We start from the raw sequence: 22,441 nt of genomic DNA, 5'->3' as shown, positions 1-22,441 counted from the left end.
TACTCCAGTCCAGAGCTCCCGCCACTAGGAAACAGTATGCCTTGAAGTGGAAACTTTTTCGCTTCATGGTGCGGACAGTGACTGCAGGACCCAGTCAACTGCCCAATTGGTACAGTTCTGGAGTTTCTGCAGGAGCGATTCTCCGCAGGGTTATCTCCCTCCACTCTGAAGGTATACGTGGCGGCCTTAGCTGCTTACCACGCCCTTCTGGGTGGTCAATCATTGGGAAGACACCCACTTGCCACTCGTTTCCTCCATGGCACCCTGAGGCTGAGGCCGGTACAGCGCACCAAGGTGCCCATAGTACTTAAGGCATTCTGTCCTCCTCCATACCAGGAAGTAGGCCAAGAAAGGCGTAATCTGCTCTGTCCAGTTCGAGCACTGGACGCTTACGCACACAGAGTTGCCCCGTCGCGTAAGGCAGATCAGCTTTTTGTTTGTTTTGGTCCGCCAAAGAAGGGATTTCTGGCGATCAAGCAGACTACGGGTAGGTGGGTGGTCGAGGCCATCTCACTAGCCTACGAGTCCTCTGGCCTCCCATCACCTATGGGGGTCAGAGCGCACTCGACCAGGAGTATGGCGGCCTCCAAGGCTTTCAGCCTGGGTGTGGCCTTGCAGGACATTTGTGCTGTGGCGGGCTGGTCCTCTCCACCCACTTTTGTCCGCTTTTACAACCTAGACCTGGCTTCTACCCCAGGTTCCCCAGTTCTCTCTTCGTGATGTGCTCATAGGACACACACACAGGCAGGGACTTGGTAGTATGGCGCAGTTGGTATTCTCGTTCCCAAAGCGACTCGACGCAGCTCGAGTTCCTGAAGGGGAACGTCTCTAGGTTACGTATGTAACCATGGTTCCCCGAGGGAACGAGACGCTGCGTCTCTTTGCCATACTCCCTGCATCCCTGCCGGCGCTACTTCATCGAAGCTGGTTTGCGCCCGGCCGGATGTGCCTTTATGCTTTCTGGTGCTTACGTCACCCTGCTCGTGACGTCTCGCTGCTCCATTGGACGGATTTGACACGTGCTTCAGAACGCGGTCACGCAAGGGCGTTCCCAAAGCGACTCGACGCAGCGTCTCGTTCCCTCGGGGAACCATGGTTACATACGTAACCTAGAGACGTTATTCTGACATGTACATATTAAAATATATAAAAGAATAAGGGAGAATATTAAATTTGATTGTGTTTTAAGTAAAAAATTCTTACTGACAAATGGGCAAAACCTAGGATAGTGGCAAATTTAAAAAATGTAAAATTACAACTAATTAGTATTAATTTGGGGTGAAAGAAATTAGTCTTTTAATGTGTCAAAAATTGAATTTTGTTGTAAATATGCCTGACAAGATTGTTACACTGAATGACATTTTAGTGGGTCTCTTCTGTAAATCTGGGAAAAATGTATGATATTTATTTTTTGCTCGGAAAAACAAAACAAAATTGCAATTAAATTAAACAGAAAACATTTTTTAATTTTTTGGGGGAAAACAACAACAATTTAAAGCAGTAAAACTTTTTCGCCTTTTACCCATGTACATATGATGAATACAACTTTCAATTTGAACCTTTCGAAATGAGGACTCGAAAACCTGTTTTAAGAGCAGGCATCTATTCTGACATTTATTTCGCCATGGTTCATGTGTGTACATGTACAGATTTCTACTGAAACTGCACACTAAGAACAGCACAGTAAATATTTGCCATATGACATGAAATGAGTCCTCAGAGAGCTTATCTTATGTTCTGTAAGGTCAAAAGAAACAAACCTGTAACATATGTGTGTTAAGCCAATCAGATTTAATTCATGGAACAAATCAAGTGTCTGTATGATGCACTGACCTGGACACAAAGCCCTTGATGCTGAACTTCTCAGCAGCGCTGGACGGCAGAGGAGTGAGTAAATCTCTCATTCGCACACATCCTGCGATGCCTATACCAATAACCACTGATCCCAACATGATTCCTGCAGGAACACAACATTCATCAGCAGAAAATCAGCATTAGTGATCAGCATAAGTGAGAAATTGTTCTGAACTTAATTTCAGTTCTGTATGGCATAATGCAAATGAAGCAGCTATGGAAAAGTTTAAAACAAGCATGGAGAGGATTGATCTACATCTACACTGTCCCCATCCACGATCATGTTAAGACACGTCAATACAAAGACACTATGATGAAAGAGCAGCACATTTCTGAGGAACTGGTTTGAGAAGCTTGCTGAACTGGAGTTCTTGGTGTGTCTGCACGTAGTATCTGTCTGTTTAATAAGCTGTAACCAGAGATCGAGTCACACATAATTAAAAAATAAAATAAAATGTACACTCTAAAAAATGCTGGGTTGTTTCAACCCAATGTTGGGTCAAATATGGACTAACCCAACTGTTGGGTTAAATTTTGGTTACATTTTTAAATGAGCTTTTTAACCCAACAGTTGGGTTAGTCCATATTTGACCCAACATTGGGTTGAAACAACCCAGCATTTTTTAGAGTGTACATTATACTTGACTTGGACAACTACAGTGTTTTCTCTGAAATTTGCATAAACAAATCCTGGTTATATTAGATACCTGTATACTGGGAAAATGGAAGGCATAAAAAAAAAACATTTGCAAAAGTGGTTTAGTATTTTTGATTCGTGCAGTCACTTGTGCAGTGAATAATTAATAATTACTAATTCATTCATTTCAAAAGAACATGCTTTTAAAAATAAAATGATCTTTTGATTCAAGTCAAACATCACAATCTTTCCTTTAATAACATTTAGTGTGTCTGTCGTGATGGTAATGACGGCAGAATTGAAGACAGTAAATAATATTTAAAAATTACAAACTATACACGTAAACATCAGATAAAGAAAAATTTTTTTTAGCGTGTTTATAATTGGTTTTATTTTCCCATGACATAATGAATGACAAAAAGGATCTCCTAATCATAAAAAAAGTCTTGCAAAATACTGACAATGCATGGCTGTTTCCCCTTTTATTACTTTTACTTTTACTTTTAGTCATTCAGCAGACGCTTTCATCCAAAGCGACTTACAAATAAGAAAAAGTCATTAAAACTAAAAGCTAAAACTCTATAAACACTATATATATATATATATACATTTAAGAAAATAAAAGAAATTAAATAAAAATGACAAATCCATACAACAACATTTCAAAACTAAACATTCAAATGAAAACAAAATAAAGCTAAAAACAATTAAAAATATTAAAAGAACAAAAGGTATGAGTATAATAATGATTCTAACATAACACTAAGAACATAACACCAAAAAACAACTACATATGTGTATGTACAGCCACACACATATACATATACATGTACATATATATATAAATACATTCAATATATATATATATTATTTCATATCCATTTTGTATGTTGAAGTACTGAAATAACTCAAAATAAAACTAAAATGTAATAAAAAAACCTATATAGACATAATAAAAAACTAATAAAATGACAACATACTACAACTGTAAATGAAAATAGATAACTAATACAAAGCAAAGTACATTAGTTCATCAGTAATCCTAAAAAAATAACACTGAGGCAAACACACATGCTAAAATAACAACAGCTTACTGACACATAGTAAGAAATGGTTATAAAAAACTGAAACAAGTAGGAAAGAGCAGAAATAAAAAGCGATGTTTATTATTAATGTGCTTTAATACGCGTGTTAATTAAATCACCAAAAGCGTCCCTTTAACTAAATGCATCAGCATCGCCGGTGCGAGAGATTACACAGCGAATAATCCGCATTCTTCTAGAAGAGCAAGATATGAATGTCCTCACCTCTGAATGTCCGCAAAGAGCCTTCGGTGTGGATCTCTAAAGAATCTGCAGGGAAGTAATAGAGATAAATGACATTATATAGCGTGACTCCGGAAAGAACTTTCATAAGAACTTTCATAACTCTTTTTCGTAACCCGGCGTGCGTGCGTGCGTGCGTCTGACGTCACGCGCTAATAATAAAGTTACAAACTGTGAATCTTTTTAAAAAGGTACATTATTTTCTTGCTCCCTGGCATGTAGTATATTAATGTCATTCTGTGTTTCATATATTATAATTTAAAAAAATTAAAAAAAATCAAGAGTTATTAACCTAACATTACTACTTTACATTGATATCTTTATCATTTATATGAATAAAACCATATAATATATAAACCGCAGACTGAATGTTTACAATGTGTTTTCAGATTATATTCATCGATGTTTCAATAAAGTTTTTTCGAAGTAAAACGAACATGGCCGCTTCCATAGCGCGCTGCTTTTAGTGATTTAAAACAGTTCCTTTAGGCTTTGCTTGTAAAAGAAATAATAGATGTGACGGTGACTTATTATTATGAACGGACCTTGAGATCGATGAATGAATGAATTAGGGCTCAATTCTGTGAAATTAAGGGTGTTCTTCTGACAATAAATCGTGCGATAGTAATCTTTAAATATGTCTTTATTTATATTTATTTGTAAACCACTCATTTAAACACATGCAATAGTCGTAACGTGTTAAAGCAAATCTGATCATAGGCTACTATTGTAGAAGCAGTCACATAAATAAGTCAAAAGAATAATAACCTACTTCCCTGTTGAAAAAAACAGCATAAGCTGGTTTGGTATGTTTTGACGCTGGGATGCTGGTTCAAGCTGGTCCTTTGCTGGTTTAAGATGGTCCTTTGCTGGTCCTTTGCTGGTTCAAGATGGTCCTTTGCTGGTTTAAGATGGTCCTTTGCTGGTATATGCTGGTCCTTTGCTGGACCAGCATAAACCATCTTAAACCAGTATCCCAGCGTCAAAACATACCTAACCAGCATATGCTGGTTTTTTCAACAGGGTTCTGTTTGACTTTACAAATTCAAATGTGTGCAAAACTTGAAAATACAGTTTGTAATACCAACACTGGGATCTAAGGATCGTCTAGTACCATTATAGTTACTAAACTTTACCAGTAGGTGTCAGTAAAATCTTATTATTCAGTAACCCAAGAAATTTGAATTATTTCGCAAAAAACAAACAAACAATCATTTAATTTAGTCAGGAATTTAAAAAGATGCAGCCTATACAGAAAACAAGTGCATTTTGTCAAAGCACCATAGTCATATTAAGTTAGACTAGTCAATTGTGTGCCAATTTTTTTAATCCTTTCTCTTAAATTTTCTTTGCTGGAAATAAAACTACATGAAGATTTTGCTTGAAATATGATCGGTTGATCTTTTAGGCCATGTACTGAAAGATTTCCCTTGGTACTTCCTAAGTCAACTTTTTTTCAAATGACAAATTTAAACCATGCTCAGTTCATTATAACCATTAAGTATCATAAATCTACATTCAGAGGAGTGAGCAGACTACATCCACAGAAACACGGTGACCCAGTTTAGCCATTCTCTGATCCACATCTCCTCTCATTATTATTATTTTTTTATTTTTGGCTGAAAGATTGAGGCTAGAGAACCATAAGAACCCAAAATGTTTTAAATAAAAAGAATGTCTAAAACACTTAAAGCTATACTACTACTACTGCTAATAATAATAATTAGTGCAATACGATTGCATTTAGTAGGCTACTATCTGTTTTGTTTCCATTAGAATCTGTTTTGAATCTGACAAAACCTGATCCAGACCGAGTTGGGGTTTCATGTCTCAAACTTTCCTCTTTCTCTCAAGCCCATCAAAAATCCCACTGTTATCCCCCAAAACCACCCGCTCCTGCTCCAGAAATATCCTCATATTCCACAGAGCTCTGGGGACCATCTGTCTTCACGTTCCTCTGCCAAAACATCCATGCATATACTTCCTCCAATCTGTTTTCATCTGATTTTGCAATATATTTTATATTACATCACAGTGTTTTAGCCAGTGGCATGTATAAATCCTTCATTAAATGACATCAAGTTTTTCATTTTTGATGTATTTATTTTGCAGATTAGATGGCCATAGAGACATGTGCTGGCTTGGTTTTGGCACATTTCAGATGGCTTGAGGTTTTCTTGAATATTACAGGAATAACAAAATTATGAGAAGGGAAACTAAATTGGGTAAATAGAGGGATCAGAGAAATACATTGCATTAACATTTACTAAAACACTCTACATTTATTTATTTTTTCTCCTAAATGTGCAGTATTTATGAATGAAATGCATTAAACTAGCGAAACCCCTTTACTTAAATGCAATATGTGCACATACGTGATTCTGTCTAGATCGTATATATTACATATTTCACTTTTGACAGGAATAAAAACGAGGCTGTGAGGGACTGAAGTTCAGTGCTGTCTAAACATGACTGTTCTTGAAAGACCTTTCTGAAAAACGAAAAGCTTCCAGTAGACAAAAACTCCATGAAACCCTTTTAAAAGTTGTGAGATGTGAAAATTACATTTATACAGTGCGTGCCATTGCAATACTGTAAGTCTATCACTTACAGCCTCGTTTTCATCCGCGTTAAATACGTCTAACCCAGGGGTGTCCAAACTCGGGCCTGGAGGGCCAGTGTCCAGAAGAGTTTAGCTCCAACCCCAATTAAACACACCTGAACCAGATAATCAAGCTCTCACTAGGCATACTAGAAACTTAAAGGCAGGTGTGTTGAGGCAAGTTGGAGCTAAACTCTGCAGGACACCGGCCCTCCAGGACTGAGTTTGGGCACCCCTGGTCTAACCTGATTAATGCGGCACTGGGTTTGTTGTATATGGACAGTATATTATCCCTACGTTAACATATAGTATATACTAACATCTAATTTTACAAAGAAATTGTAATGATTTTGCAATATATTTTATATTACATCACAGTGTTTTAGCCAGTGGCATGTATAAATCCTTCATTAAATGACATCAAGTTTTTCATATTTGATGTATTTATTTTGCAGATTAGATGACCGTAGAGACATGTGCTGGCTTGGTTTTGGCACATTTCAGATGGCTTGAGGTTTTCTTGAATATTACAGGAATAACAAAATTATGAGAAGGGAAACTAAATTGGGTAAATAGAGGGATCAGAGAAATACATTGCATTAACATTTACTAAAACACTATACATTTATTTATTTTTTCTCCTAAATGTGCAGTATTTATGAATGAAATGCATTAAACTAGCGAAACCCCTTTACTTAAATGCAATATGTGCACATACGTGATTCTGTCTAGCTCGTATATATTACATATTTCACTTTTGACAGGAATAAAAACGAGGCTGTGAGGGACTGAAGTTCAGTGCTGTCTAAACATGACTGCTCTTGAAAGACCTTTCTGAAAAACGAAAAGCTTCCAGTAGACAAAAACTCCATGAAACCCTTTTAAAAGTTGTGAGATGTGAAAATTACATTTATACAGTGCGTGCCATTGCAATACTGTAAGTCTATCACTTACAGCCTCGTTTTCATCCGCGTTAAATACGTCGAACCCAGAGGTGTCCAAACTCGGTCCTGGAGGGCCGGTGTCCAGAAGAGTTTAGCTCCAACCCCAATTAAACACACCTGAACCAGATAATCAAGCTCTCACTAGGCATACTAGAAACTTAAAGGCAGGTGTGTTGAGGCAAGTTGGAGCTAAACTCTGCAGGACACCGGCCCTCCAGGACTGAGTTTGGGCACCCCTGGTCTAACCTGATTAATGCGGCACTGGGTTTGTTGTATATGGACAGTATATTATCCCTACGTTAACATATAGTATATGCTAACATCTAATTTTACAAAGAAATAGTAATTTTCCAGATTCAGCAAGATTTACAACCACATCCGGTGGATCACGAGTCAGCTGCAATGCATTAGAAAGTGATTGTTTATTGACATTCATTAACAGTGTAATGCTGTAGTTACAGTGATATAAGTGACCTCAATACACAATTCAAAACATTTATACATTTTCCGCTCTTATTCTCTTCCATACACATAGATTAAAGTGTAAAAAGACATAAGCAGGCGAGTGTATGTGTCCGAGGTGGAAGCAGGAGCCAAACCCTTCTGCATTTCCCAGAATGCCATGTTTATAGAGAGGCAGTATGTTCCAGAACCTTCTCCTCATTTCCCTCACATTGTCAAATGTCTGCGAGTTGATAAATAAAGAAACGACCTTCACAAGTCGCATTTCTTACAATTCCAACCAAATATGCATAGTAATATACATTTGAGAAAACTAACATTATGCAAATAATAAGTATGAAGACATGAATTGTTGGCTGTTGAATTGATTCATCACATTTTAAAATGTAGTTTTTACATAGACTGTTCAAGCAAGTATGTACACATTTGATATACAGACATTTTATAATTTCTTAATTGGGATAAATTATACAAATGCGCTTACTACATTCCTAATATCTTAAGCTGAGTTTTGTTCATTTTGCGCTGCAGTTGTTTTTAGCAGAATTACATTTCAGACAAAATTGTTTGTTCTTCATCATCGCTACATTAAACGGACAGTTCACCCAAAAATGAAAACTTAAGGAAAACATAATTTACTCACCCTAATGTAATTCTGTATGGGGGGGTGGGGGGGTGAACGATCCCATTTAGAAATTGTTAGGAGACTAAAAAGACTGATTCATCACGTGTGGTTTAGACAGAAATACATGCACCTTGAAATGGCATCATGTTAAGACAATTTATGACCATCTTAATGTATAATACACACATTCACATAATTTCAAAATGTAAACATGAACAATAATCAAAACGTCAGCACAAGGAATCTAGTTGTCAATAAACCAACCCACAGAACGAACCCCCTGACATTTAAAAAAACAAAACATGTTGACATTTAAACCAATTTCCTTTTTGAATAAATAAATCGCTCTCCGAATATCTCACCGCTCTTCAAACACGAACAGCTAAAACACCCTGAAGAACATGGTGTGTGTGGTGCACAATTATTTACTATTTTTGGTCTTTCATTTCTTTCAGTCCCCTCACTCATTTTTAAGTCATAAAAAGACATCATATAAATAGAAAAAACAAAAATACATTTTATAAACACTAGGGAACGCAAGTGCATATCATGGCATCAGGAACATTTAAGTAACTTTCAAGTAAATTTTAAGTGACAATGCCGAAATGGCGAAGCGACAAAGTCTAGACAAACAGTTGAACTCTATGCAAATGAGCAACAAATACGATGCGGCAGCTGCCAATGAGAGCGCAGATAGTAATGCCCACATGATCTGGTTTAGAAAACTGAAAAAAGTACATAAAAATACAATAAATAAAACAAAGTATCATTCCATTTTAATACTAAAAATTAACATGCTGAAGGAAACCATATACACAAACTGCAGTAGTGCATAAAGAATCACATAAAACTGCTCATTATGAGCATTTACTTCCCATATCACATCGCTCCTGTTGGCTCAAATCACTATAAATCCCCGTCACCATGAATGCACCTGTACAAAGCATCTTATCTAGACTCAACTAACAACTGACAAGTCATTTTCAGTCCCTTGTTTTTATGCTTTGTTATGCTGGATAGCTCTGCCCACCGTGCAGTCTCATTGGTTTAAAATCCGGCTCCACACAGCTGTATAATAAACATCAAATATATTCTGATCGCTTCACATTTTCGCTTTTAGTGTTGACATTTAAGTAAACATCCTATGTTGGCTTTTTAAACCCAAAAACATCAATTCATTTGAAAGCAATCGAGTTCCAACACTGGAGATTCATTCAAATATTACAGACAAGACAGCATGAAGCCTTTAATATGTTTGACGCTTTAATGATTTTAATATTAAAATGTATTGATTAGTACAAACGAATAAATCAAAAGTGTCAAATTAAAGTTCAGACTTCCTGCAAAGTGATGTCACTTCCTGTGATGATGCCATGTTCGGTAAGATATGTGAACTAGTGCACATATTTACAGTAATTACCGCACCTCAATCAGATATGTTCTGTGAGCATATTTGGTTTAACTTTACAATTCTTGTCAATGTGAGAATGCACCAACAGGAAAGGATGCTGGCCGTGGTTTGCGGTGAAATGATGATGTGAGAACTGAGACCAACTTCAGCGGAGGTCGAGGCCCTGAGTGTTAAAGCAGGTTGAAGGCTTCTCTTTCACTTTTGCATACCCTTTACACACTGTCCACCCGCACAGGTGACTGGTGCATGCTGTGGTGTCCTGGACAAGCCAAAGAAACGGACACAGGACACGATCCACGATCCACGCTAGTAGATCGTTACATACGGTGTATTTGGAAAGGTCACCGGGAGGAAGGTGAATAAGTCCTCACTCAAGGCCAAAAGTGCTGGTCTCTTCCACAGCGATCAGCAGTTTCTCATACAGCATCGTGTAGGATGGATACGGTGGGAGATCCAGACGGTTAAAGCATGTGTGCGCCCTGAGAAAGCAGACATGACACATCAGCAGTGGAATCAAGACCAATCTGTTTTTCAGGTCTGGTCAAGTTTTTAACATTGATGACAATAATCAAAATAAATATTCATGATCATTTAAAATAATTTATATTATTAAGGTTTACTTTAAATGATATTAATAACTTCTATTCATTTTTAATTATTTATTTTATTACAACAGTTAATTTTATATTATTTAAATGATTATTCCATGTCAATTTTAATCATATAATAATATAAATAATTTAAAATGTATTAATAATATTAATATTACTAAAACTGTTAATGTTCATTTTAAATTATTTACATTATTAATGACTGTTAATTTTCAAATTATTTACATTGTTCGATTTGATTTGTTAGTGTTTGCACTAATGCTTAACCATGGAAAACATAATTATTAAAAAATATATAAATATCACGAAGAGACTCTTGACAAATTCATAAAAAAGTGCAAATCAACAGAATCAAACCATTTCATATTAAAATAAATACGGAATATATAATAAAATAAAATAACAGCAATAATTTCTTTTTACACCTTTTACACATTTTTCTTGTTTATTTGAAAGGACAGGTTTATAATTTTGATCATTTTTCATATCTTGGATGAAAAAATGGAAATAAAAAAAATTCATAAAATGATTTGCCAACTATTGCAGGTGTTCTGTAGAGCAATCCAATGCTTGCATTTCTCAGAGGACCTGTAACTTTCATTATTGACATTCTTTGAATTTATGTTAAACATTTCCCATACCAGCTCAAATCAACGAAAGATTTGTGATAGATGAATGAGTGCATCACTATACCTCGGGAGCGATGTGATCTTGCCCCACTTCTCGATGCAGAAGCGTCGTAGGCCGTTGCTCCCGCGCAGCGCAGTGAAGCCCTCGTACGGCACGCTGGAGGTGCCCGTCACAAACTGCAGCAGACGCAGTCTCTGTTCATTATTGAAGCGCTCCACCGCACCCCAGAACCACCGGATGACGATGTGCGCATCATGATAACCTGACGGCGAGGACAGTGTTCAAATACAAAACGTTCTCATAACAGCTAGAACTTTACTTTTGCCATTTGCCCCCTGACAGCACTGAGAAACACTGACCCGCTTATTCACTCAATGAAGTGTAGAAATTACATTCCATTTATGTTTTCATTCATATATAAAATAGAATTAATTCAAGGTCCTGAAGTGACAATTTCTCAATAGTGAGAAAAAATGATGATACAGTATATATTGATATCTTTCAACATGTGGATTCTTTTGGCACGGCCATAATATCAAGTGTATGTATCTTGTGTGTATTTCTGTATTTGTGTGTATGTAGGTGTAAGTTTGTCCTCTCACCCCCTCTATACTCTGTGTTGTTTCTCCAGTCGTTTAAATCAATCTCTGCTGTTCCTGCAATAACCAGCTCCAGCTCTCTGGCATCAAACACAGACACCAGACGAGAGTCCACCACCTACACACACACACACACACACACACACACACACAGAGGTCAGATGTTAAATGGTGGTAAACGGGCAGAGAGTAAATCAGATGATAAGCATGTTTACCTCGTAAAAGCCCCGGACCAGAGCCTGTGTCTGCTGGACAACACCTCGCTCCACCCTCCACTTCACCATCCGCTCGATATACTCCTTCTTATTCTTCTCCGTCACCTGCACGTTTGTCCCGCCGGACTTCAGCTCCCGCTCGGTCACCTGACATATATTATTATTATATTACCTGACAAGATATGTTTTGTTTAATTCACTCCACTCTTCCTAATTTTTATAAACCATGGGAATCTTTAGGCAGCTGTTTATTACAAAATAGCAATAAATTTATACTATTATTGATGCCCAAAAATTATAATTAATATACATTTATTTAATATTACAATATAATTATAATCATATTTAGAAATACATTTGTGCAATTATGTGTATGATGATGTTGATGTATGATATATATATATATATATATATATATATATATATATATAACATCATAATACACATAATATATATGTATATATATATATAATTAAAGACCCACCTGTCCGAACACTTCCTCATTGACTGTGAAGGTGAGATCCAGCACATCTGTGATGTCATTGTCCTTCATCCACTGTAAGCTCTGATGAAACTCCTCATCCAGGTACTCCAGATCACTGAGATCCGTGGCTCTGCAAACAGGGGTAACAATGAACATGTGTTTTTACAGTCAATATATTACAATTTATTGTAGATTGGTCAGGCCAACTAATTGACTGATAACTGGCATTACTTCAAGATTTCTATGGCCGTTATAATAAATTTAAGTGTTTAAGTAAATAATGTATAAAAATACATGTTAATTTAAGCCATTTTAATTTCATTTCATTCATGTCTCATTTTGTTATTGCAAAATTGCAATAAGAGTGAATTTAGGTCCATTTTGACATTGAGATGGTTGTCAAAAAACAGCTGAATTTACTGTAATTAATCCTTGATCAAATGCATTTAAATATCTGCTTCCTACTGGCTACTGAAAATCCCATTTCTGTCAACTACTAATCCACAAGGACACAAACTATTGTTCAACAGTTTGGGGGTAGGGGTCTTTTTTAAAATTTAATTAATACATTTATTCTGTAAAGATGCATTAAATTAATCAAAAGTGACAGTAAAGACTTTTATAGATTTCTATTTCAATTAAATGCTGTTCCTGGAAAAATGCAAAGCAGCTCTTGAGCACTAAATCGGCATATAGAATGACTTCTAAAGGATCATGTTACACTGAAGACTGGAGTAATGATGCTGAAAATTAAAAAAAAAATTTGTGTGTTTCAATTAAGATGCTTGTATACAACACAACAAGCTCTTAATTTATGCCAGTTTTTTCATCATTTTCAAAGTCTGCGTGTAGCTGAATGCATTGAATGGTTTCTGGTCCACTCACAGTCTGAGGAGAGCTTTATAAAACGGGCGGGTGAAGAAGGCGTCCAACAAATACTGATGAATCAAAGCCAGGCCAAGTATTCGACCGCTGAAACGGAACCTGAAAACACACGTCACATCATGCGATCAAAACAAACAAGACATTCTGCCAATAACAACAGAAGCCTGTGAGAGCCACCAATGGCATAACTTGACATAACAGTCGTTATGGTTAGCGAGTCGGACTTGTAACCCAAAGGTTGTGGGTTCGAGTCTCAGGTCCAACAGGAATTGTCGTAGGGGGGAGTGAATAACCAGTGCTCTCTTCCACCCTCAATACCACGACTGAGGTGAGACCCTTGAGCAAGGTACCCAACCCCTAACTGCTCCCTGGGCGCCGCAGCAATATGGCTGTGTTCACTACTGTGTGTGTGCACTTGGATGCACTAATTCTTAGTATGGGTCACCATACTTGGCCACTTCACTTATTTCTCTGTCAATGACAATTAAGTATGCATTCTCATACCACACAGGAAGTGGAATTCCTTTGGAGGAAGTGGAAAGAACCTTACCATTCCAAATGGTTTTCCACAAAAGCAGACATGGGGCTGATCTGGACAGTGTACGTGTCGTTAGCGGAGTATTCAAACAGGCCATAATAAGGGTTAAAAAGTTCCTGAGACAGCAGGAAGAAAAACTCTCGCGATGGTCCGCTGTAGTCCAGTCTGGAAAGAAACGCAGAATTCAGATATAACCACAAATAACTATTTGCCTTTCCTTTGTGTTTAAGCTATCGGAATAAAAATAAAACATTACCATTTAAAACTAATAACAGATGATGTATTTTGTATACCAATATATTAAATAGACAATATTTGGTTATTCTGATATTACTTGGCTAATGACTAACCAGCCATTAATTACCATTGTGCAGATTAGTTTGCTTTCAACTTTAAAAATATTTAAGTATATATATCAGGAATTATGTATATGTTATATTTGCTGTCATTACATTGTGTTATGTACAAACGGTCCTCTGCCTCACCCTTCCTCTCCGACAAAGGTGATGTACAGCTTGTTTCTCTGGAGCTCTTTACGGGAGTAGGCCATGACCTGGTTAAATGTTCCTTCTAACAGATGATCTCTTCTGACGATCAGTCTAAAAAACAAGAAGTCAGAACTGTAGGACATTCATCTGGCAGATCCTACTTTAAAGGCCTCACACTTAATACTTTTATCCATCAAGGACACATTAAGTTGATCAAAAGTGACATTGAATACATTAATAATGTTCCAAAATATCTGTATTTCAAATAATTTTTATTATTAATTATTTCAAAATTATCACAGTTTCCACAAACACATTATGCAGCAAAAACTATATTAAACATTGATAATAATAAAAAAAATGTTTCTTGAGCAGAAAATCAGCATATTAGAATAATTTCTGAAGGATCGTGTGACACTGAAGACTGCAGTAATGATGCTGAAAATTCAGCTTTGATCACAGGAATAAATTACATTTTAAAATATAAAATTATATAAATATAAAATTTACAAATTAAAACAGAAAAGAGTTCTTTTAAATTCTAATAATTATATTTCACAATTGTACTACTTTTACTGTATTTTTGATCAAATAAATGCAGTCTTGGTGAGCAGAAGAGACTACACACTTGATCTTGCCGGGTCCTTGCCCGTAGCCCTTTGCCTCCAGCTTCCTGTAGAAGTTGCGCAGTTTGGCTTCAAAATCTCTGCGGTAGGGCGCTGGTGCCCGAGCCCTCTGGGTCCCTGAAACCCAGCCACAAATCATCACCACAGATGTCAAATCTAGCTTACTATACTGTACATATCAGTCATCAGGGAAAGACTGTCAAGGATCAGCAGGCCATCAAACAACTCAGAAAGAGTTCACCTTGAGAACAAACACATGAAAAGGGGAAATTATTATTCCTTTCATTACATTAAAGACATGTTTCAGGGCAAAGATTTTTGATAATGTTTCGGAGGACAGTTTTATCTTCAATCATTTTTGTCTGGTTTGTCCAAACATGCACAGCAGTCAACTTTTATAAAACTGACCAGTTACAAAAAAGACTAGTTAACCACATTATGAACAGAAGGAAACGTGGCAAACAAAGGTTTGTATATTCACACACTACAGGTTTGGGGTCTGTAAATGTGTTCATGACACAGAGAGGGGCAGCTGGGTTGGGACAGTATTTAAGGCTGGAGAGCGGCTGACCTGGAGAGCTCTCACCAGACAGACAGCAGGCTGGAACGAGAGGAGTTCGCTCAAGGAAGCCTTTATCAGAGCAGATCAGAGCGTGTCAATGAACTATGACTGGACTTTCCTTGCAAACTTGAGGTTCTTCATGTAAGTAAATCAATTTAAGACCAATTTAAATGGGATGATGTGTCTTCAAAATGTGGTCAGGGACACATATTCAGTGCTTAATGTTTCATTCACATTTGTGACTAAAAATAGATGTGTGAACTGTAAAATGTACTGTATTTAGGAGCATGTGTGCAAATAAAAAAAAGTCCCAGTGGGTCCTTAAAAAGTCTAAAAATTCTATTTTATGAAATGATATCTTAAATGTATAAAAAGGTATATAAAAAGTCTTAATTATCATTTTAGGAGGTCTTAAATTTGGGGATGGAAAAACTGGAATCATGTTAATTCAACATAAATTTCAAAAGGCTTTGATTTCATTAAATATATGTGAGCGCTGCATGTTCAAAGTCAAAACAGTGCGCTGTTTATATATATATATATATATATATATATATATATATATATATATATATATATATAATGGCCAGTTCATAGGATGGAGGGTGCTTTACCTTAACAGCATGACCAGATCAGCATCACATGACAGCTTCTCCAGTCTCTGTGTGCCTTCGGTTCGGATGTGATGCACCTTTTCCCTACAGACATAGTAAACACACCCAAAAAACTGACAACCGTTTGAAAGAACTAATGATGCATTTTGTTACAGTAACAGAGGAAGGTGTAGTGTCATACTTGAGTGAGTGATTCCTTGCCAGGTTTGGCTGCCGTTCCTGTAGCACCTCAAAGATGTTTGGCTGCCGTAAAAATGCTACAATCTTTTCATTGTATGCTAGGAAGCAGATGCAAAAGAATTCATATCAACTCAGCTATATACACTGGATATTTATGATGTATTGAGTTTCTTTGGTTATGATCATGGTCATCAACATTGTGATATTAATTTCTATTTTATTTTACTAGTTGAGCACCCTAAAGAACATGCAAAAGGACTAGTTTCACGCTCCCTCCTTGTATCATGATTTTTTAAAAAGAGTCTCTGGCTTAAACTTTATTGTCAAAAAACCATAGATTGGAAAAGTCTGAATCATTTCTGCAAATCAATTTTTGAAAAAGATGTAACATTTCAGCCACTGATTCATCACTCAAATTTTAATAAAATTATGCTGGTGAATATTGCTGATTATAACAATGCAAAGTTATATTGGTACATTAAAAAATTAATATGATTAAATAGTACATCCTGAGATTTACTGAAAACATTGACCATTAACTAGATTTCTACTAAAATCGAATTTTTAACCCATTTCAGAACAAATACGTAAATGTAAAGACATCCAATAAGATGAAACAGAAAAAACATCAAGATATAAACTATTGTTTGGGATTGGTAATTATTTTTATGTTTTTGAAAGAAATCACTTATGCTTACTAAGGCTGCATTTATTTGATAAAAAAAATACAATTGAAAATAACTGCATTCTATTTGAATATATTTTGAAATATAATTTATTCCCAATTTTTAAAAAATATATATTATAATTGCCCTTACTGTCACTTTTGATCAACGTGTTCTTACTAAATAAAAGTATTAATTTCTTTCCAAAAGAAAAATCTTACTGACCCCAAACTTTTGAACAATATTATAACTTAAATAGCATAATCTATAGAGGTAGAATAAATGATTTAGACGTAGTGAATAGTGTGCAGTGTGGTGGGAACTCACATAATTTGCGTGGAGAACAGTGAAGAACTCTGGGTGAGTGATGAATTTGACCGCCGGACTCTGCAGCAGTAACGTGATCTTCTGACAATGACCTGGAGAACATGGGGCGTCTCTCCTCAACTCTTAAAAAAGAAGAAGATCATTTAAAGGGACAGTTTCCCAAAAACGAAAAAAAAAAAAATCCAGCCTTTTGCCTCAGCTCTCAAATTGTGTTTATTCTTCTGCACGGTCAAACCTTCCACATTCACAAGATATGTGAGGTCTGTGTTCATTTCCTTTTAAGCATCTTTCTACATCAAGTTAGTTCTCACAAAACCAACCGAAGAATTTTTCACATTCATCATGAACACGTCAGATTTCAAAATGCAAGTTTTTAAATTACTAATGACTTAAATTTGAACCGTTAGTCAATTTTCCTCAAAGAAGGCTGTGAAATGGCTTTAGAGCAGTGAATCTCAACCTTTTGGCGTTCCAGACCCCAGTCCAATTCAGAACCATCCTCAAGGACCCCCGGAACAAAATTGACTCATCTATGTATCCTTTGTGTCTTTGTAAGGAACCAAATGCAGTCAAGTATAATTCAAGTTAGTTGACTTGTCCAGTATTTGGCCATATCACCATCAGCTATATTGGATTTTTCTTTCATGGGAACCTGTCATGTCAAAATATACAAAAATTCATACTTTATACGGACCCCCTGGCCTTACGTCATTGCGTTAAGGACCTGAAATGCATATACGCTATTTTTGAACTTGACAGACATTGGTTACTGTCTACATTTGTTGTATGCAAATGAAAATCTGCAGGGTTTTTTCCAATTTTTTCTGCAAATGGATTTAAACATGGTGTTAAATGGAGCTGAGAAAATGATACTCTATTTCCTAGCTGGACGAATTATCAAGTGGCCTATAAAAGAGAATTCTGCATTGGATATTGTGCAAAATAAACTTTTTTTTGGTGTACAAAAACAAACAGGTTTCCACTGACGTGAGCACAAGCAAATCATTGTCACTTTTTGAGGGTAAGAGAACAACAGTCATTATGTTTGTTACCGGTTGTCTGTGGAGGCGAGTCTGTCTCAGTGTTGGCTGTTCTCTCGTTGCGGGGACTACCTGACTCCTCGTTTCTCCTCTCTGTGGCCATCGTCCTCTGGATGGTCTGGTACCTGATGAGGACACGAGTAATGCTGTTATTAGTCACTAACATCAGTACAGTATGACTCCCATTGTAAAGACTCCTTTACAACTATTTCTACCCAAATGCCCTGACTTACATATCTCATATGCTGCTCGACGGTTCAGTAAAGCTTTGAGTGCTTTGAGAATAATCTAAATCAGTCATCTGCTGCTTCTGGACTATTAAATGAACAGCCTTTAATTAGACTCTAAATGGAAACATGATGAAGCACCTATATTTTTGTCCTGTAGGTGGCAAAAGAGTGCATGTTTATAAGCCCATGTGAACTTGCTTGGTTTACAGAAAAATTGCGGCATTTGACCCAAAAAAAATTAATCACTTTTTGAATCATTGGCTTTGATAATTTTTATAAAGGTTACTGTTATATGTGCCTATTTGGTTAAAATATAGCAACAGAGTCAGTCATACTTTGCTAAATACAATCCACTTGATGCTGACCAACATTGTGATTTTACCACGCTTAAAGTTTCAAAAGTTACAGTAATGCATCAATATTAAGTGAGGTTTATGCTTACAACAAGAAAAAAAATCTGTCAATGGGGTAAGAAAAATAAACTTGTTTCCCCTTTGAATTACATTTATTTTTCTTACCCCACTGACAGATATTTTTATGTTTTAAATAATGACACAAATACCAGTAAAATGACTACTGCAAACCTTAGTAAATCATGTTGCATTATTCATTTAAATACTCTCCTCCAATAAATTTGACGTCCTCTGAAAGGAAAACTCCTACAAATGCATATGCAATACAGTCAGCCACAAAAATACCCGTGCCCACACTTTTTCATTGCCAATTTTTCACTGCATGTCTTGTTAATATTTTTTTTAACACTAAAAGAGAGTATGCACTGGTGCATGCTGTTAATAAATTTTTATATTTTGCTTTTCAAATGTATCTTGACTTAAAAATGCTTAGATAATAATAATACTAGACAATAATAATACTAAATAAGATTTCTAAAACAATGGAAAAAAAGTTAAACAATAAAAGACACCAATGTTTAATGAAAACATTTAAATTGATCTTTTTATCTTTATCTTTAAATTTAGCTTAAATTTAGTGCACTTACTGTTGGAACAAGTAGGTGTATTTGTAACATAAAAACATGGCTCATCCAATCAGATCTGAGAGTCAGACCTAAACAAATTAAACATTTGGACTTGGATCTTCACAGGATGCACCATAAGTGCAATTGATCAGTATTCCACATTATTTTGTAAAAGAAGTGTAAAATTTAGGTAACTGTTATTAAAAAACAGTGTTGTTTACCTCCTGTTGAGCTGCTCCATCTGTTGGACGGAACCAGACCTGCGCAGGCCATCCGGCGTGGCTGCGGATGTTGGCCGTTGCCAAGTGGTGCTCCGGTTAATGTGATCCACATAGAACACACGACCGTGACTGTCAATACGGGCCTCCCAGTCTGAGCGTGCCAAACAAAACATAAACACACATTTGAAGCTCAAGTCAATATTCTGGTCTGGCAGGCAAAAATATTTAAGAGAAAATATTTTTTAAATGATAGTGGCCCTCTCTAATTAGGACATTATTTATAAAAACCTTCATGCAGTTTTTACTGTTGGAATATCTCAAAGATCCCCTCAGTGTAGGATGCTTCAGATTTGACTAATTTTGACATAAACACACACACACAAACCACAGTAGCGTGAAAAAGTGACAGACAGTCTTGAGCAGGTCACAGAATTTATGTTAATCATTGCTAAAATCTCATTGTGGGTTAGTAAGAGTGACACTGGAGATGCTCTTGTCTGATATGAAAGTTTGCTTGCGTGTAAGTGGTTGTAGTTTGACTATACACAGAATTTAAATGAAATGAAAAATATGAAGGCAGATACACCAGGCGAAAGTGATACATTTGGATGGATTTGAACAATTTCGATTTGCTGCAATATTTTGCAACTTATTTAGCAATTTCCAAACTTGGGCAACAACATGCATAAAAAACTTGCACATAAAAGCATGGGTTAACATCTTGTTTTAGACATTTTCATGAAGTCATATTTTGTTCATATAGTTTTTGTTTCATAACAGACATATGACCCCATATTATACATTTTAAATGATATTGATTGTAATTTTTAAAAAATGTTTCATTATCAGTTTAATAATAATTAAATATACTGTAATTAAATTAAGGCAATAAAAATGTTTCATTTCAAAATTACAGTTCCAAAAGCTTGGTGTCTGTAAGATTTTTAAAGATGTTTTTGTAATGTTTTTCTTATTATCAATATTAAAAATTCTTCTTAATATTTTTGTGGAAGGATTATTTGATGAATAGAAAATTAAAACAACATTTATTTAAACTATAAATCTTTTGTAACATTATAAATGTATTTATTGTCCCTTGTTTTGTGTGAACCCTTGGTATTTCTAACTGACTCGATCCTAATGATCTGAGTGGTCTGTTAGGTTTATATTCAGTGAGCATATCTGCTATATATTTAGGTCCTAGGCCATTGAGTGATTTATAAATGAGTAAAAGTACTTTAAAATCAATCCTAAATATAACTGGAAGCCAGTGTAAGGACCTGAGGACTGGTGTGATATGCTCAGATTTTCTGGTTCTAGTCAGAATTCTGGCAGCAGCGTTCTGGATGAGCTGCAGCTGTCTAATGGTCTTCTTGTGAAGGCCGGTGAGGAGACCATTACAATAGTCCACCCTGCTGGTGATAAAGGCATGAACAAGTTTCTCCAAGTCTTGACTGGAAACAAAACCTCTAATTCTTGCAATGTTTTTGAGATGATAGTATGCTGATTTAGTTACATCTTTGTGAATAAACGTCTGTGTGTTAAACGTCTGTGAATAAATAACACTGGGACCAGATATTGTTTTATAAGGATTTTTATATGAGCATGTTTAATCTAGCGTGTGTGTGCGCTTGTGTGTTTCCCATACCTCCCTCTGCCAAACGGGATTAATGGTATTGCAGACGATGCCTGATCTCTTCTCCTGGCCATGGTGAGGCAGAGCAGGGAAGATGCTGTGCTTGCCGGGGTGGATGGCGATCTTCAGGTAGGGGTCGGGGTTGAAGAACATGCCTTTTTTCAGACCGGTGGCTTGGAAATCTGAAAACAACATAAAAAAGAGGGATGAATTACAACAGAACAGAACTGAATTAAAAGAAACAGCACAGAAAGACAAAGACCAGCATATAAAGTAAGGGATTTAGCAGAACACAATAGAACAGAATGTAACAGAATAGAATATATCAGCAAAAAAACAGTATAGAACAGAAAACAGAACAGAAAAAAATAAACAAAACAGTATTGAACAAAAACAGTACAGAACAAAATAAACAGAGCAAAATAAAACAGAATAAAACAAAACAGAAAAGAATAACAAATAAATAGACAAAACAGAATAAAACAAAATAAACAAAACAAAACAGAAAAGAACAAAATAAACTTATCAAAACTGAACAGTCCAGAACAAAACAGAATAGGACAAAATAAACAAAACAAAATAGAACAAAATAAACAAAATTAAACAAAACTGAACAGACCTAAATAAAACAGAATAGAACAAAATAAACAATGGCAGGGAAATAATCAGGGTATCTTCCGTCCAATCAATTTTTGTTTTAATATTGAAATCTGAAAAATGAAAAACGGGCACATATTTCGTTTTTCAATTATTCAAACAAAACTAAAAATCAAGAATCCGGCTTAATTTTTCATTTTTACATTCAGGGATAGAAAACGAGTAAACAACTTGAATATTCGATCTCTACATGTGGGCGGGAATGAAACGCCCCTCTCTGCTAATTGGTCAACCAAACATTACAACATAATAATAGTCCTAAAAAAAACCTTAATAATAGTCCTCCGCTTCTATTGATTTTTAACATGTTTATTTCTACTACATTTTATCTCTTCATCAAACAGCCAGATTAATGAATGGCTTGACACAAACCATACTGAAGCAGAGCCTTTTG

The 22,441-nt window shown here is 35.9% G+C and overlaps 2 protein-coding genes across 2 annotated transcripts in view; both read right to left on the bottom strand.

The window, feature by feature from the left end:
• Window positions 1-3,921, bottom strand: part of LOC107599292 (biliverdin reductase A-like) — an 11,502-nt gene extending 7,581 nt beyond the window's left edge. The window contains exons 1-2 of the mRNA XM_016290837.1: window positions 3,799-3,921; window positions 1,834-1,957 (exon numbers count right to left, since the gene is read on the bottom strand). Coding sequence (XP_016146323.1) covers window positions 1,834-1,957; window positions 3,799-3,916 — 242 coding nt within the window. The 5' untranslated portion in view covers window positions 3,917-3,921. The remainder of the gene's footprint in view (window positions 1-1,833; window positions 1,958-3,798) is intronic.
• A 3,851-nt stretch (window positions 3,922-7,772) lies between these two features.
• LOC107599276 (E3 ubiquitin-protein ligase HECW1-like) overlaps window positions 7,773-22,441 on the bottom strand; it is a 40,073-nt gene continuing 25,404 nt past the window's right edge. Inside the window, exons 6-22 of the mRNA XM_016290822.1 lie at window positions 21,403-21,572; window positions 20,669-20,687; window positions 19,755-19,905; window positions 18,337-18,449; window positions 16,294-16,390; window positions 16,113-16,196; window positions 15,602-15,633; window positions 15,508-15,567; window positions 14,939-15,053; window positions 14,308-14,421; window positions 13,835-13,987; window positions 13,285-13,383; window positions 12,400-12,529; window positions 11,916-12,062; window positions 11,704-11,818; window positions 11,165-11,363; window positions 7,773-10,339 (exon numbers count right to left, since the gene is read on the bottom strand). Coding sequence (XP_016146308.1) covers window positions 10,228-10,339; window positions 11,165-11,363; window positions 11,704-11,818; window positions 11,916-12,062; window positions 12,400-12,529; window positions 13,285-13,383; window positions 13,835-13,987; window positions 14,308-14,421; window positions 14,939-15,053; window positions 15,508-15,567; window positions 15,602-15,633; window positions 16,113-16,196; window positions 16,294-16,390; window positions 18,337-18,449; window positions 19,755-19,905; window positions 20,669-20,687; window positions 21,403-21,572 — 1,910 coding nt within the window. The 3' untranslated portion in view covers window positions 7,773-10,227. The remainder of the gene's footprint in view (window positions 10,340-11,164; window positions 11,364-11,703; window positions 11,819-11,915; window positions 12,063-12,399; window positions 12,530-13,284; window positions 13,384-13,834; window positions 13,988-14,307; window positions 14,422-14,938; window positions 15,054-15,507; window positions 15,568-15,601; window positions 15,634-16,112; window positions 16,197-16,293; window positions 16,391-18,336; window positions 18,450-19,754; window positions 19,906-20,668; window positions 20,688-21,402; window positions 21,573-22,441) is intronic.

This window comes from Sinocyclocheilus grahami, unplaced genomic scaffold (assembly GCF_001515645.1).
Source record: "Sinocyclocheilus grahami isolate Dianchi unplaced genomic scaffold, SAMN03320097.WGS_v1.1 scaffold263.1, whole genome shotgun sequence".
Taxonomy (NCBI): Eukaryota; Metazoa; Chordata; class Actinopteri; order Cypriniformes; family Cyprinidae; genus Sinocyclocheilus; species Sinocyclocheilus grahami.
The sequence above is the reverse complement of the archived record's forward strand: the minus strand, read 5'-3'. Positions and strand labels throughout refer to the sequence as shown.